The sequence below is a fragment of the Protomyctophum parallelum genome (genome assembly GCF_964188405.1).
Source record: "Protomyctophum parallelum genome assembly, chromosome: 17".
Classification (NCBI taxonomy): Eukaryota; Metazoa; Chordata; class Actinopteri; order Myctophiformes; family Myctophidae; genus Protomyctophum; species Protomyctophum parallelum.
Window position 1 is genome coordinate 47,578,689 of NC_139719.1, and position 15,808 is coordinate 47,594,496.

The following is a 15,808-nucleotide window of genomic DNA, read 5'->3' on the forward strand; positions in this document are numbered from 1 at the left end:
ATGTTCGGGGACAGCCTTAGTGTGTGTGTGTGTGTGTGTGTGTGTGTGTGTGTGTCTGGCGTGACATGTAGGGCAGGCTACCACGATGACTCAGCTGGCTGCTACCAGCCACCTCCACAGTGGAGTGGAGTCAGAGGGGCAGGCTGGATAAACGTGGTCGTAAGTGGTAACTAAGTGTTGGTTTGTTCAAAACCTACAATCCACTAAATGATCACTCCCGTTCAGAACGGCAACGCTGAGTGCAGAAAACCCAGCTCGCAGCAACACAGGCAGCAGCATTCTGTATCCACATGTTTGGGAGTTTAAGCCATTTTGGGGCGGGAACCCCTTTTGGTGTTTATAGCATTATGTTATGCTTTAGCTATTGAAAAGAATAGCAGATCTACAAGCTTGTAGTTCTGCTATTTTTTAAAAATCTTGGAAACGTGGAACAAATCTTTGAATATATATTCTTTCAGGGCGAATGTTTTTAACTCAAATCTTTGCTTCTGGTGGGGGGTGGGGGGGGGTGTCCCTGGAACTACATGTTTTCAGATGGGGGGTCATAACCATAACCACATCATTCTGTATTCTGTATCTTCCTCCTCCAGGGAGCCGGGTCGTACCTCCTCAACTACTTCCTGTACATCCTGTGGGCTCTGCTGTTCTCCTTCCTGGCCGTGTCCTTAGTGAGAGTGTTCGCTCCGTACGCCTGTGGCTCCGGGATCCCTGAGGTGAGCAGAGGTCCAGACGGGTCACTGGTGGACTGGGTTTCTGACCTGCCCACAGCCCTCCTATGAGACACAGACTGGTTTCTGACCTGCCCACAGCCCTCCTATGAGACACAGACTGGTTTCTGACCTGCCCACAGCCCTCCTATGAGACACATACTGGTTTCTGACCTGCCCACAGCCCTCCTATGAGACACAGACTGGTTTCTGAACTGCCCACAGCCCTCCTATGAGACACAGACTGGTTTCTGACCTGCCCACAGCCCTGCTATGAGACACAGACTGGTTTCTGACCTGCCCACAGCCCTCCTATGAGACACAGACTGGTTTCTGAACCGCCCACAGCCCTCCTATGAGACACAGACTGGTTTCTGAACTGCCCACAACCCTCCTATGAGACACACTGGTTTCTGACCTGCCCACAGCCCTCCTATGAGACACAGACTGGTTTCTGAACTGCCCACAGCCCTCCTATGAGACACAGACTGGTTTCTGAACTGCCCACTGTCAGTCAGCCAGTCGAACCTGACTGTCATTAACTGAGACGTATTATTCTTCTATGTTCTGCCACACAGATCAAGACCATGACGCGAGCAGGACGCGACGGAGATGCAACGCGCCCGGTGGAGCCCTGGCGTTAGCCTTGTTTGTATTTGTTGACAAAATTGTCAATATATTTAGCCTCCGTTTTAGTCATCATACAATTTACAATTTAGGCATTTAGCAGAGACTCTTAATCCAGAGCGACTTACATTAATGATGGGGAATACAAGCTAATAAAAACTGCAGGCTTTCTAGTCCTGGAAAGTTGCAATGCGAAAATGGAAGCCATCGTTCTCACGATAATGAAAATCTAAACATTTTTGTAAACAAATCTTTAAAAAAAAGCTCAGTTTTGATTCAGCTTTCCTCAGTGAAGAACAGTAGTCAACGTACGTTGACTGCGTTTTATGCAAATGTGTAAAATAGGTGTGATGGAAGATGGAGGAATGCACATTATTAATAAAAGTGTTCGGCGAGTGTTGTAACCAAACATGAACGGTGTATGTGTCTCTGACCAGGTCCAATCATTAAGGGTGTATGTGTCTCTGACCAGGTCCAATCATTAAGGGTGTATGTGTCTCTGACCAGGTCCAATCATTAAGGGTGCATGTTTCTCTGACCAGGTCCAATCATTAAGGGTGTATGTGTCTCTGACCAGGTCCAATCATTAAGGGTGCATGTTTCTCTGACCAGGTCCAATCATTAAGGGTGCATGTGTCTCTGACCAGGTCCAATCATTAAGGGTGTATGTGTCTCTGACCAGGTCCAATCATTAAGGGTGCATGTTTCTCTGACCAGGTCCAATCATTAAGGGTGCATGTTTCTCTGACCAGGTCCAATCATTAAGGGTGTATGTGTCTCTGACCAGGTCCAATCATTAAGGGTGCATGTTTCTCTGACCAGGTCCAATCATTAAGGGTGTATGTTTCTCTGACCAGGTCCAATCATTAAGGGTGCATGTTTCTCTGACCAGGTCCAATCATTAAGGGTGTATGTTTCTCTGACCAGGTCCAATCATTAAGGGTGCATGTTTCTCTGACCAGGTCCAATCATTAAGGGTGTATGTGTCTCTGACCAGGTCCAATCATTAAGGGTGCATGTTTCTCTGACCAGGTCCAATCATTAAGGGTGCATGTTTCTCTGACCAGGTCCAATCATTAAGGGTGTATGTGTCTCTGACCAGGTCCAATCATTAAGGGTGCATGTTTCTCTGACCAGGTCCAATCATTAAGGGTGCATGTTTCTCTGACCAGGTCCAATCATTAAGGGTGTATGTTTCTCTGACCAGGTCCAATCATTAAGGGTGTATGTGTCTCTGACCAGGTCCAATCATTAAGGGTGCATGTTTCTCTGACCAGGTCCAATCATTAAGGGTGTATGTTTCTCTGACCAGGTCCAATCATTAAGGGTGCATGTTTCTCTGACCAGGTCCAATCATTAAGGGTGCATGTTTCTCTGACCAGGTCCAATCATTAAGGGTGCATGTTTCTCTGACCAGGTCCAATCATTAAGGGTGTATGTGTCTCTGACCAGGTCCAATCATTAAGGGTGCATGTTTCTCTGACCAGGTCCAATCATTAAGGGTGTATGTGTCTCTGACCAGGTCCAATCATTAAGGGTGCATGTTTCTCTGACCAGGTCCAATCATTAAGGGTGCATGTTTCTCTGACCAGGTCCAATCATTAAGGGTGTATGTGTCTCTGACCAGGTCCAATCATTAAGGGTGTATGTTTCTCTGACCAGGTCCAATCAGAAGCAGCCAAAACGTTAAACCGCTGTATGTGTCTCTGAACAGGTCCTATCAGCAGCAGCGGCCGCTGGGGTGTCGGTGGCGTTCGGAGCTCCTATTGGAGGAGTTCTCTTCAGTCTGGAAGAGGTGGGTTCAAATTAACAGTTTGACTGCCCTAATTTATCCCAGTCATTCTTCTCATTTGCCGGAAATTGAACTTTGAAGACCCATTGCATATTATTTCATAATGTGACAATATCATCTCAAATGAAAGAGGAATCTTTCCTCTTTACTCAGATTTTTTCTTTATGTTTGTAGCATGTTGCGTTCTTTAGATACAGGCAGTTTTATACAGCTCGGTTTCACCCTAAACAGGCCTCTCTGAAAATGCTTTGGTATTTCGTTTAATTTGTTTGCAGCACACTTCTATTTTGCCCATAACGTATTTTCTATCATAGTGACAGAGACATACCATATATCAAATGAAAGCTGTAACGCTCTACTTTCACCAGGAACAGAGATAGAATCTCTATCATCTTTAGTTTTCAAGATGTGGCCATTTGAATGAGTCTATCACTTTTCAGTCTACCACTGTTCACTCTCGTTTTTGACCAGTCACATTTATATACCCATATCATATTTTTCTAATGATGTGAACATCTCACGGAATATACCAATTGAACGAGGAGCATTTCTTCTTTATCCAGAAAAAAGAATTATGTTTCTAGCATGTTGCATTCTGTAGATAGAGGCAGTTTTATACCTTGCTCAGTTTCACCCCAAACATGCCTCTGTAAAAATGATTTTGGAGTCATTTTCTTTTTTTTGAAGAACACTTCTATTTTGCCCATAACGTATTTTCTATAATAGTGACAGAGACATACCATATATCAAATGAAAGCTGTAACGCTCTACTTTCACCAGGAACAGAGATAGAATCTCTATCATCTTTAGTTTTCAAGATGTGGCCATTTGAATGAGTCTATCACTTTTCAGTCTACCACTGTTCAGACTCTCGTTTTTGACCAGTCACATTTATATACCCATATCATATTTTTCTAATGATGTGAACATCTCACGGAATATACCAATTGAACGAGGAGCATTTCTTCTTTATCCAGAAAAAATAATTATGTTTCTAGCATGTTGCATTCTGTAGATAGAGGCAGTTTTATACCTTGCTCAGTTTCACCCCAAACATGCCTCTGTAAAAATGATTTTGGAGTCATTTTCTTTTTTTTGAAGAACACTTCTATTTTGCCCATAACGTATTTTCTATAATAGTGACAGAGACATACCATATATCAAATGAAAGCTGTAACGCTCTACTTTCACCAGGAACAGAGATAGATTCTCTATCATCTTTAGTTTTCAAGATGTGGCCATTTGAATGAGTCTATCACTTTTCAGTCTACCACTGTTCAGACTCTCGTTTTTGACCAGTCACATTTATATACCCATATCATATTTTTCTAATGATGTGAACATCTCACGGAATATACCAATTGAACGAGGAGCATTTCTTCTTTATCCAGAAAAAAGAATTATGTTTCTAGCATGTTGCATTCTGTAGATAGAGGCAGTTTTATACCTTGCTCAGTTTCACCCCAAACATGCCTCTGTAAAAATGATTTTGGAGTCATTTTCTTTTTTTTGAAGAACACTTCTATTTTGCCCATAACGTATTTTCTATAATAGTGACAGAGACATACCATATATCAAATGAAAGCTGTAACGCTCTACTTTCACCAGGAACAGAGATAGAATCTCTATCATCTTTAGTTTTCAAGATGTGGCCATTTGAATGAGTATCACTTTTCAGTCTACCACTGTTCAGACTCTCGTTTTTGACCAGTCACATTTATATACCCATATCATATTTTTCTAATGATGTGAACATCTCACGGAATATACCAATTGAACGAGGAGCATTTCTTCTTTATCCAGAAAAAAAAAATATGTTTCTAGCATGTTGCATTCTGTAGATAGAGGCAGTTTTATACCTTGCTCAGTTTCACCCCAAACATGCCTCTGTAAAAATGATTTTGGAGTCATTTTCTTTTTTTTGAAGAACACTTCTATTTTGCCCATAACGTATTTTCTATAATAGTGACAGAGACATACCATATATCAAATGAAAGCTGTAACGCTCTACTTTCACCAGGAACAGAGATAGAATCTCTATCATCTTTAGTTTTCAAGATGTGGCCATTTGAATGAGTCTATCACTTTTCAGTCTACCACTGTTCAGACTCTCGTTTTTGACCAGTCACATTTATATACCCATATCATATTTTTCTAATGATGTGAACATCTCACGGAATATACCAATTGAACGAGGAGCATTTCTTCTTTATCCAGAAAAAAGAATTATGTTTCTAGCATGTTGCATTCTGTAGATAGAGGCAGTTTTATACCTTGCTCAGTTTCACCCCAAACATGCCTCTGTAAAAATGATTTTGGAGTCATTTTCTTTTTTTTGAAGAACACTTCTATTTTGCCCATAACGTATTTTCTATAATAGTGACAGAGACATACCATATATCAAATGAAAGCTGTAACGCTCTACTTTCACCAGGAACAGAGATAGATTCTCTATCATCTTTAGTTTTCAAGATGTGGCCATTTGAATGAGTCTATCACTTTTCAGTCTACCACTGTTCAGACTCTCGTTTTTGACCAGTCACATTTATATACCCATATCATATTTTTCTAATGATGTGAACATCTCACGGAATATACCAATTGAACGAGGAGCATTTCTTCTTTATCCAGAAAAAAGAATTATGTTTCTAGCATGTTGCATTCTGTAGATAGAGGCAGTTTTATACCTTGCTCAGTTTCACCCCAAACATGCCTCTGTAAAAATGATTTTGGAGTCATTTTCTTTTTTTTGAAGAACACTTCTATTTTGCCCATAACGTATTTTCTATAATAGTGACAGAGACATACCATATATCAAATGAAAGCTGTAACGCTCTACTTTCACCAGGAACAGAGATAGAATCTCTATCATCTTTAGTTTTCAAGATGTGGCCATTTGAATGAGTATCACTTTTCAGTCTACCACTGTTCAGACTCTCGTTTTTGACCAGTCACATTTATATACCCATATCATATTTTTCTAATGATGTGAACATCTCACGGAATATACCAATTGAACGAGGAGCATTTCTTCTTTATCCAGAAAAAAAAAATATGTTTCTAGCATGTTGCATTCTGTAGATAGAGGCAGTTTTATACCTTGCTCAGTTTCACCCCAAACATGCCTCTGTAAAAATGATTTTGGAGTCATTTTCTTTTTTTTGAAGAACACTTCTATTTTGCCCATAACGTATTTTCTATAATAGTGACAGAGACATACCATATATCAAATGAAAGCTGTAACGCTCTACTTTCACCAGGAACAGAGATAGAATCTCTATCATCTTTAGTTTTCAAGATGTGGCCATTTGAATGAGTCTATCACTTTTCAGTCTACCACTGTTCAGACTCTCGTTTTTGACCAGTCACATTTATATACCCATATCATATTTTTCTAATGATGTGAACATCTCACGGAATATACCAATTGAACGAGGAGCATTTCTTCTTTATCCAGAAAAAAGAATTATGTTTCTAGCATGTTGCATTCTGTAGATAGAGGCAGTTTTATACCTTGCTCAGTTTCACCCCAAACATGCCTCTGTAAAAATGATTTTGGAGTCATTTTCTTTTTTTTGAAGAACACTTCTATTTTGCCCATAACGTATTTTCTATAATAGTGACAGAGACATACCATATATCAAATGAAAGCTGTAACGCTCTACTTTCACCAGGAACAGAGATAGATTCTCTATCATCTTTAGTTTTCAAGATGTGGCCATTTGAATGAGTCTATCACTTTTCAGTCTACCACTGTTCAGACTCTCGTTTTTGACCAGTCACATTTATATACCCATATCATATTTTTCTAATGATGTGAACATCTCACGGAATATACCAATTGAACGAGGAGCATTTCTTCTTTATCCAGAAAAAAGAATTATGTTTCTAGCATGTTGCATTCTGTAGATAGAGGCAGTTTTATACCTTGCTCAGTTTCACCCCAAACATGCCTCTGTAAAAATGATTTTGGAGTCATTTTCTTTTTTTTGAAGAACACTTCTATTTTGCCCATAACGTATTTTCTATAATAGTGACAGAGACATACCATATATCAAATGAAAGCTGTAACGCTCTACTTTCACCAGGAACAGAGATAGAATCTCTATCATCTTTAGTTTTCAAGATGTGGCCATTTGAATGAGTCTATCACTTTTCAGTCTACCACTGTTCAGACTCTCGTTTTTGACCAGTCACATTTATATACCCATATCATATTTTTCTAATGATGTGAACATCTCACGGAATATACCAATTGAACGAGGAGCATTTCTTCTTTATCCAGAAAAAAAAAATATGTTTCTAGCATGTTGCATTCTGTAGATAGAGGCAGTTTTATACCTTGCTCAGTTTCACCCCAAACATGCCTCTGTAAAAATGATTTTGGAGTCATTTTCTTTTTTTTTAAGAACACTTCTATTTTGCCCATAACGTATTTTCTATAATAGTGACAGAGACATACCATATATCAAATGAAAGCTGTAACGCTCTACTTTCACCAGGAACAGAGATAGAATCTCTATCATCTTTAGTTTTCAAGATGTGGCCATTTGAATGAGTCTATCACTTTTCAGTCTACCACTGTTCAGACTCTTGTTTTTGACCAGTCACATTTATATACCCATATCATATTTTTCTAATGATGTGAACATCTCACGGAATATACCAATTGAACGAGGAGCATTTCTTCTTTATCCAGAAAAAAGAATTATGTTTCTAGCATGTTGCATTCTGTAGATAGAGGCAGTTTTATACCTTGCTCAGTTTCACCCCAAACATGCCTCTGTAAAAATGATTTTGGAGTCATTTTCTTTTTTTTGAAGAACACTTCTATTTTGCCCATAACGTATTTTCTATAATAGTGACAGAGACATACCATATATCAAATGAAAGCTGTAACGCTCTACTTTCACCAGGAACAGAGATAGAATCTCTATCATCTTTAGTTTTCAAGATGTGGCCATTTGAATGAGTCTATCACTTTTCAGTCTACCACTGTTCAGACTCTCGTTTTTGACCAGTCACATTTATATACCCATATCATATTTTTCTAATGATGTGAACATCTCACGGAATATACCAATTGAACGAGGAGCATTTCTTCTTTATCCAGAAAAAAGAATTATGTTTCTAGCATGTTGCATTCTGTAGATAGAGGCAGTTTTATACCTTGCTCAGTTTCACCCCAAACATGCCTCTGTAAAAATGATTTTGGAGTCATTTTCTTTTTTTTGAAGAACACTTCTATTTTGCCCATAACGTATTTTCTATAATAGTGACAGAGACATACCATATATCAAATGAAAGCTGTAACGCTCTACTTTCACCAGGAACAGAGATAGAATCTCTATCATCTTTAGTTTTCAAGATGTGGCCATTTGAATGAGTCTATCACTTTTCAGTCTACCACTGTTCAGACTCTCGTTTTTGACCAGTCACATTTATATACCCATATCATATTTTTCTAATGATGTGAACATCTCACGGAATATACCAATTGAACGAGGAGCATTTCTTCTTTATCCAGAAAAAAGAATTATGTTTCTAGCATGTTGCATTCTGTAGATGGAGGCAGTTTTATACCTTGCTCAGTTTCACCCCAAACATGCCTCTGTAAAAATGATTTTGGAGTCATTTTCTTTTTTTTGAAGAACACTTCTATTTTGCCCATAACGTATTTTCTATAATAGTGACAGAGACATACCATATATCAAATGAAAGCTGTAACGCTCTACTTTCACCAGGAACAGAGATAGAATCTCTATCATCTTTAGTTTTCAAGATGTGGCCATTTGAATGAGTCTATCACTTTTCAGTCTACCACTGTTCAGACTCTCGTTTTTGACCAGTCACATTTATATACCCATATCATATTTTTCTAATGATGTGAACATCTCACGGAATATACCAATTGAACGAGGAGCATTTCTTCTTTATCCAGAAAAAAAAAATATGTTTCTAGCATGTTGCATTCTGTAGATAGAGGCAGTTTTATACCTTGCTCAGTTTCACCCCAAACATGCCTCTGTAAAAATGATTTTGGAGTCATTTTCTTTTTTTTTGAAGAACACTTCTATTTTGCCCATAACGTATTTTCTATAATAGTGACAGAGACATACCATATATCAAATGAAAGCTGTAACGCTCTACTTTCACCAGGAACAGAGATAGAATCTCTATCATCTTTAGTTTTCAAGATGTGGCCATTTGAATGAGTCTATCACTTTTCAGTCTACCACTGTTCAGACTCTCGTTTTTGACCAGTCACATTTATATACCCATATCATATTTTTCTAATGATGTGAACATCTCACGGAATATACCAATTGAACGAGGAGCATTTCTTCTTTATCCAGAAAAAAGAATTATGTTTCTAGCATGTTGCATTCTGTAGATGGAGGCAGTTTTATACCTTGCTCAGTTTCACCCCAAACATGCCTCTGTAAAAATGATTTTGGAGTCATTTTCTTTTTTTTGAAGAACACTTCTATTTTGCCCATAACGTATTTTCTATAATAGTGACAGAGACATACCATATATCAAATGAAAGCTGTAACGCTCTACTTTCACCAGGAACAGAGATAGAATCTCTATCATCTTTAGTTTTCAAGATGTGGCCATTTGAATGAGTCTATCACTTTTCAGTCTACCACTGTTCAGACTCTCGTTTTTGACCAGTCACATTTATATACCCATATCATATATTTCTAATGATGTGAACATCTCACGGAATATACCAATTGAACGAGGAGCATTTCTTCTTTATCCAGAAAAAAGAATTATGTTTCTAGCATGTTGCATTCTGTAGATAGAGGCAGTTTTATACCTTGCTCAGTTTCACCCCAAACATGCCTCTGTAAAAATGATTTTGGAGTCATTTTCTTTTTTTTGAAGAACACTTCTATTTTGCCCATAACGTATTTTCTATAATAGTGACAGAGACATACCATATATCAAATGAAAGCTGTAACGCTCTACTTTCACCAGGAACAGAGATAGAATCTCTATCATCTTTAGTTTTCAAGATGTGGCCATTTGAATGAGTCTATCACTTTTCAGTCTACCACTGTTCAGACTCTCGTTTTTGACCAGTCACATTTATATACCCATATCATATTTTTCTAATGATGTGAACATCTCACGGAATATACCAATTGAACGAGGAGCATTTCTTCTTTATCCAGAAAAAAAAAAAATGTTTCTAGCATGTTGCATTCTGTAGATAGAGGCAGTTTTATACCTTGCTCAGTTTCACCCCAAACATGCCTCTGTAAAAATGATTTTGGAGTCATTTTCTTTTTTTTTTAAGAACACTTCTATTTTGCCCATAACGTATTTTCTATAATAGTGACAGAGACATACCATATATCAAATGAAAGCTGTAACGCTCTACTTTCACCAGGAACAGAGATAGAATCTCTATCATCTTTAGTTTTCAAGATGTGGCCATTTGAATGAGTCTATCACTTTTCAGTCTACCACTGTTCAGACTCTCGTTTTTGACCAGTCACATTTATATACCCATATCATATTTTTCTAATGATGTGAACATCTCACGGAATATACCAATTGAACGAGGAGCATTTCTTCTTTATCCAGAAAAAATAATTATGTTTCTAGCATGTTGCATTCTGTAGATGGAGGCAGTTTTATACCTTGCTCAGTTTCACCCCAAACATGCCTCTGTAAAAATGATTTTGGAGTCATTTTCTTTTTTTTGAAGAACACTTCTATTTTGCCCATAACGTATTTTCTATAATAGTGACAGAGACATACCATATATCAAATGAAAGCTGTAACGCTCTACTTTCACCAGGAACAGAGATAGAATCTCTATCATCTTTAGTTTTCAAGATGTGGCCATTTGAATGAGTCTATCACTTTTCAGTCTACCACTGTTCAGACTCTCGTTTTTGACCAGTCACATTTATATACCCATATCATATTTTTCTAATGATGTGAACATCTCACGGAATATACCAATTGAACGAGGAGCATTTCTTCTTTATCCAGAAAAAAGAATTATGTTTCTAGCATGTTGCATTCTGTAGATAGAGGCAGTTTTATACCTTGCTCAGTTTCACCCCAAACATGCCTCTGTAAAAATGATTTTGGAGTCATTTTCTTTTTTTTTAAGAACACTTCTATTTTGCCCATAACGTATTTTCTATAATAGTGACAGAGACATACCATATATCAAATGAAAGCTGTAACGCTCTACTTTCACCAGGAACAGAGATAGAATCTCTATCATCTTTAGTTTTCAAGATGTGGCCATTTGAATGAGTCTATCACTTTTCAGTCTACCACTGTTCAGACTCTCGTTTTTGACCAGTCACATTTATATACCCATATCATATTTTTCTAATGATGTGAACATCTCACGGAATATACCAATTGAACGAGGAGCATTTCTTCTTTATCCAGAAAAAATAATTATGTTTCTAGCATGTTGCATTCTGTAGATGGAGGCAGTTTTATACCTTGCTCAGTTTCACCCCAAACATGCCTCTGTAAAAATGATTTTGGAGTCATTTTCTTTTTTTTGAAGAACACTTCTATTTTGCCCATAACGTATTTTCTATAATAGTGACAGAGACATACCATATATCAAATGAAAGCTGTAACGCTCTACTTTCACCAGGAACAGAGATAGAATCTCTATCATCTTTAGTTTTCAAGATGTGGCCATTTGAATGAGTCTATCACTTTTCAGTCTACCACTGTTCAGACTCTCGTTTTTGACCAGTCACATTTATATACCCATATCATATTTTTCTAATGATGTGAACATCTCACGGAATATACCAATTGAACGAGGAGCATTTCTTCTTTATCCAGAAAAAAGAATTATGTTTCTAGCATGTTGCATTCTGTAGATAGAGGCAGTTTTATACCTTGCTCAGTTTCACCCCAAACATGCCTCTGTAAAAATGATTTTGGAGTCATTTTCTTTTTTTTGAAGAACACTTCTATTTTGCCCATAACGTATTTTCTATAATAGTGACAGAGACATACCATATATCAAATGAAAGCTGTAACGCTCTACTTTCACCAGGAACAGAGATAGAATCTCTATCATCTTTAGTTTTCAAGATGTGGCCATTTGAATGAGTCTATCACTTTTCAGTCTACCACTGTTCAGACTCTCGTTTTTGACCAGTCACATTTATATACCCATATCATATTTTTCTAATGATGTGAACATCTCACGGAATATACCAATTGAACGAGGAGCATTTCTTCTTTATCCAGAAAAAAAAAATATGTTTCTAGCATGTTGCATTCTGTAGATAGAGGCAGTTTTATACCTTGCTCAGTTTCACCCCAAACATGCCTCTGTAAAAATGATTTTGGAGTCATTTTCTTTTTTTTTAAGAACACTTCTATTTTGCCCATAACGTATTTTCTATAATAGTGACAGAGACATACCATATATCAAATGAAAGCTGTAACGCTCTACTTTCACCAGGAACAGAGATAGAATCTCTATCATCTTTAGTTTTCAAGATGTGGCCATTTGAATGAGTCTATCACTTTTCAGTCTACCACTGTTCAGACTCTTGTTTTTGACCAGTCACATTTATATACCCATATCATATTTTTCTAATGATGTGAACATCTCACGGAATATACCAATTGAACGAGGAGCATTTCTTCTTTATCCAGAAAAAAGAATTATGTTTCTAGCATGTTGCATTCTGTAGATAGAGGCAGTTTTATACCTTGCTCAGTTTCACCCCAAACATGCCTCTGTAAAAATGATTTTGGAGTCATTTTCTTTTTTTTGAAGAACACTTCTATTTTGCCCATAACGTATTTTCTATAATAGTGACAGAGACATACCATATATCAAATGAAAGCTGTAACGCTCTACTTTCACCAGGAACAGAGATAGAATCTCTATCATCTTTAGTTTTCAAGATGTGGCCATTTGAATGAGTCTATCACTTTTCAGTCTACCACTGTTCAGACTCTCGTTTTTGACCAGTCACATTTATATACCCATATCATATTTTTCTAATGATGTGAACATCTCACGGAATATACCAATTGAACGAGGAGCATTTCTTCTTTATCCAGAAAAAAGAATTATGTTTCTAGCATGTTGCATTCTGTAGATAGAGGCAGTTTTATACCTTGCTCAGTTTCACCCCAAACATGCCTCTGTAAAAATGATTTTGGAGTCATTTTCTTTTTTTTGAAGAACACTTCTATTTTGCCCATAACGTATTTTCTATAATAGTGACAGAGACATACCATATATCAAATGAAAGCTGTAACGCTCTACTTTCACCAGGAACAGAGATAGAATCTCTATCATCTTTAGTTTTCAAGATGTGGCCATTTGAATGAGTCTATCACTTTTCAGTCTACCACTGTTCAGACTCTCGTTTTTGACCAGTCACATTTATATACCCATATCATATTTTTCTAATGATGTGAACATCTCACGGAATATACCAATTGAACGAGGAGCATTTCTTCTTTATCCAGAAAAAAGAATTATGTTTCTAGCATGTTGCATTCTGTAGATAGAGGCAGTTTTATACCTTGCTCAGTTTCACCCCAAACATGCCTCTGTAAAAATGATTTTGGAGTCATTTTCTTTTTTTTGAAGAACACTTCTATTTTGCCCATAACGTATTTTCTATAATAGTGACAGAGACATACCATATATCAAATGAAAGCTGTAACGCTCTACTTTCACCAGGAACAGAGATAGAATCTCTATCATCTTTAGTTTTCAAGATGTGGCCATTTGAATGAGTCTATCACTTTTCAGTCTACCACTGTTCAGACTCTCGTTTTTGACCAGTCACATTTATATACCCATATCATATTTTTCTAATGATGTGAACATCTCACGGAATATACCAATTGAACGAGGAGCATTTCTTCTTTATCCAGAAAAAAGAATTATGTTTCTAGCATGTTGCATTCTGTAGATAGAGGCAGTTTTATACCTTGCTCAGTTTCACCCCAAACATGCCTCTGTAAAAATGATTTTCGGATCAGAAGATTGAGGGTTATACCCCCCTTTTTAAACTTTAAAACACTCACTCATATCGTACGGGTAGGCGAAAAACCCCTTATCATAACATTATCTCGTAACATTCTGGGAAAATTCCTACACCGGCCTATCTCATAAGAGAAAACGACCACCACATGGCGTACGACATGATAAAACCATAAAATCAATAACATAGTATATACAATAAAACACATCAGAATACACAGGTATTCAGGCACAAACATCCCACGAAACCCCAAGGGAAAAAAACACACATAGAATTAAACAATATCATCTTCCCAGAAGGGAGGAACCCACCCTCGCACCACTGGGACTTCCAACTGGAGCATTACTACAGAAGCGGGACCCACAATCCTTGACATTACTGCTTTAATACACGCAGAGATAACACAAATCACAAGCAGGAATACAAACACCGTCATGACAATTAAAACTAGTATACGCGTCCACGTATTCCCCACACCACCGAACCATCCTTCGAAAAATCCCCAAACCACACCACCATGGATTTTGTGTAATTCTTGCACACCTGCCAAAGTATCATTGTGCAGTCTAGCAATAGCTTTTGACGGGTCTGACACATAACTGCAACATTCCGTTCCAATAACTCGACAAGTTCCTCCTTTGCTGGCTAAAATTACGTCCAAAACCATGCGATTCTGCAAGGTTATAGTTTTTATTTCATTTACTTCAGTCGCCAAAGCTGATACGGCGTCATCGGATGCATTCATGTGCTTCTCTAAGACAGTTGATAGAGCTGTAAGCTCCGCTTGCGTATTGTACACTCCATAGCTAGGAATCACTACCCCCAGGACCCTTTGCCACCAGGAAAGTGACCTCTTCTTACGAGTAATAGCTTTTCTCATGTGTTGGGAATATAAAGATTGGATTTCTGTTATATTTACTCTCCTAATCATTGGAATAACATGAGCCAAATAACACAATCCTTGACTATTAGCCGGAAGACGTGTGTAAGCTTTTGCCCCACATACAGCATAAATCTTTTCTGGTAAGTTGGAAGGATTGCTGAGATCTATTATCATTGTAGTATCACTGTCACAAGAACTCTTACCTATAAGCACACTATTACCGCTGCTGGGCTGTATTGTAGTGAAGCAGTATTTTACATCTTCGGCCTGCAAAATGGGCATAGTCTTACATGTAGATGAAGACCGGAAAATGACATTATTCTTTACACGTTGATATGTGTGGGCAAATAGATTAGGTGTATTGGGCATCTTTCCTCCTTTGGGCAACTTCTCTGTAGGGTTAAATTTCCATAGAACAGTGTTAACATCTACATCTTGCCAATTATAGAACAACAATTCCTCTCGTGTAAGCGGAATGGACATCCACAAAGGCGCAGCCACACTTGTAGGCAAATGTTGACAGATCCAGCAATCGCTATAATTCATCTCGACTGCGAAACTCAGTGTCATTGACATTGCCAAGTTGGGGTGATGAATGTCACGCTGCTGCCTCGGCGTGACAGAGCCATCCTCACTTTCATGGAGCTGCAGCATCCACATCATCACTAGCACTGGTATCAGCAGCAGCGCTGACTGCACCGCTCCCCGCGACCACATCATCTTGCGGTGTTGGAGCCTTCTTGCAATGCGAAGCGTGAATCCACGTCACTCTCTCCTT

At 38.0% G+C, this 15,808-nt stretch overlaps 1 protein-coding gene across 1 annotated transcript; it reads left to right on the forward strand.

Annotated features, from left to right (window-relative positions):
• Positions 1 to 3,144, forward strand: LOC310874823 (H(+)/Cl(-) exchange transporter 4-like; the record flags this gene model as incomplete). The annotated part of the gene is made up of 4 exons (XM_083787690.1): positions 1 to 159; positions 591 to 713; positions 1,286 to 1,333; positions 3,049 to 3,144. The coding sequence occupies 4 exons, from the start codon at positions 1 to 3 to the stop codon at positions 3,142 to 3,144; spliced, it is 426 nt and encodes a 141-aa protein (XP_083643816.1).
• Between the last annotated feature and the right edge of the window lie 12,664 nt (positions 3,145 to 15,808).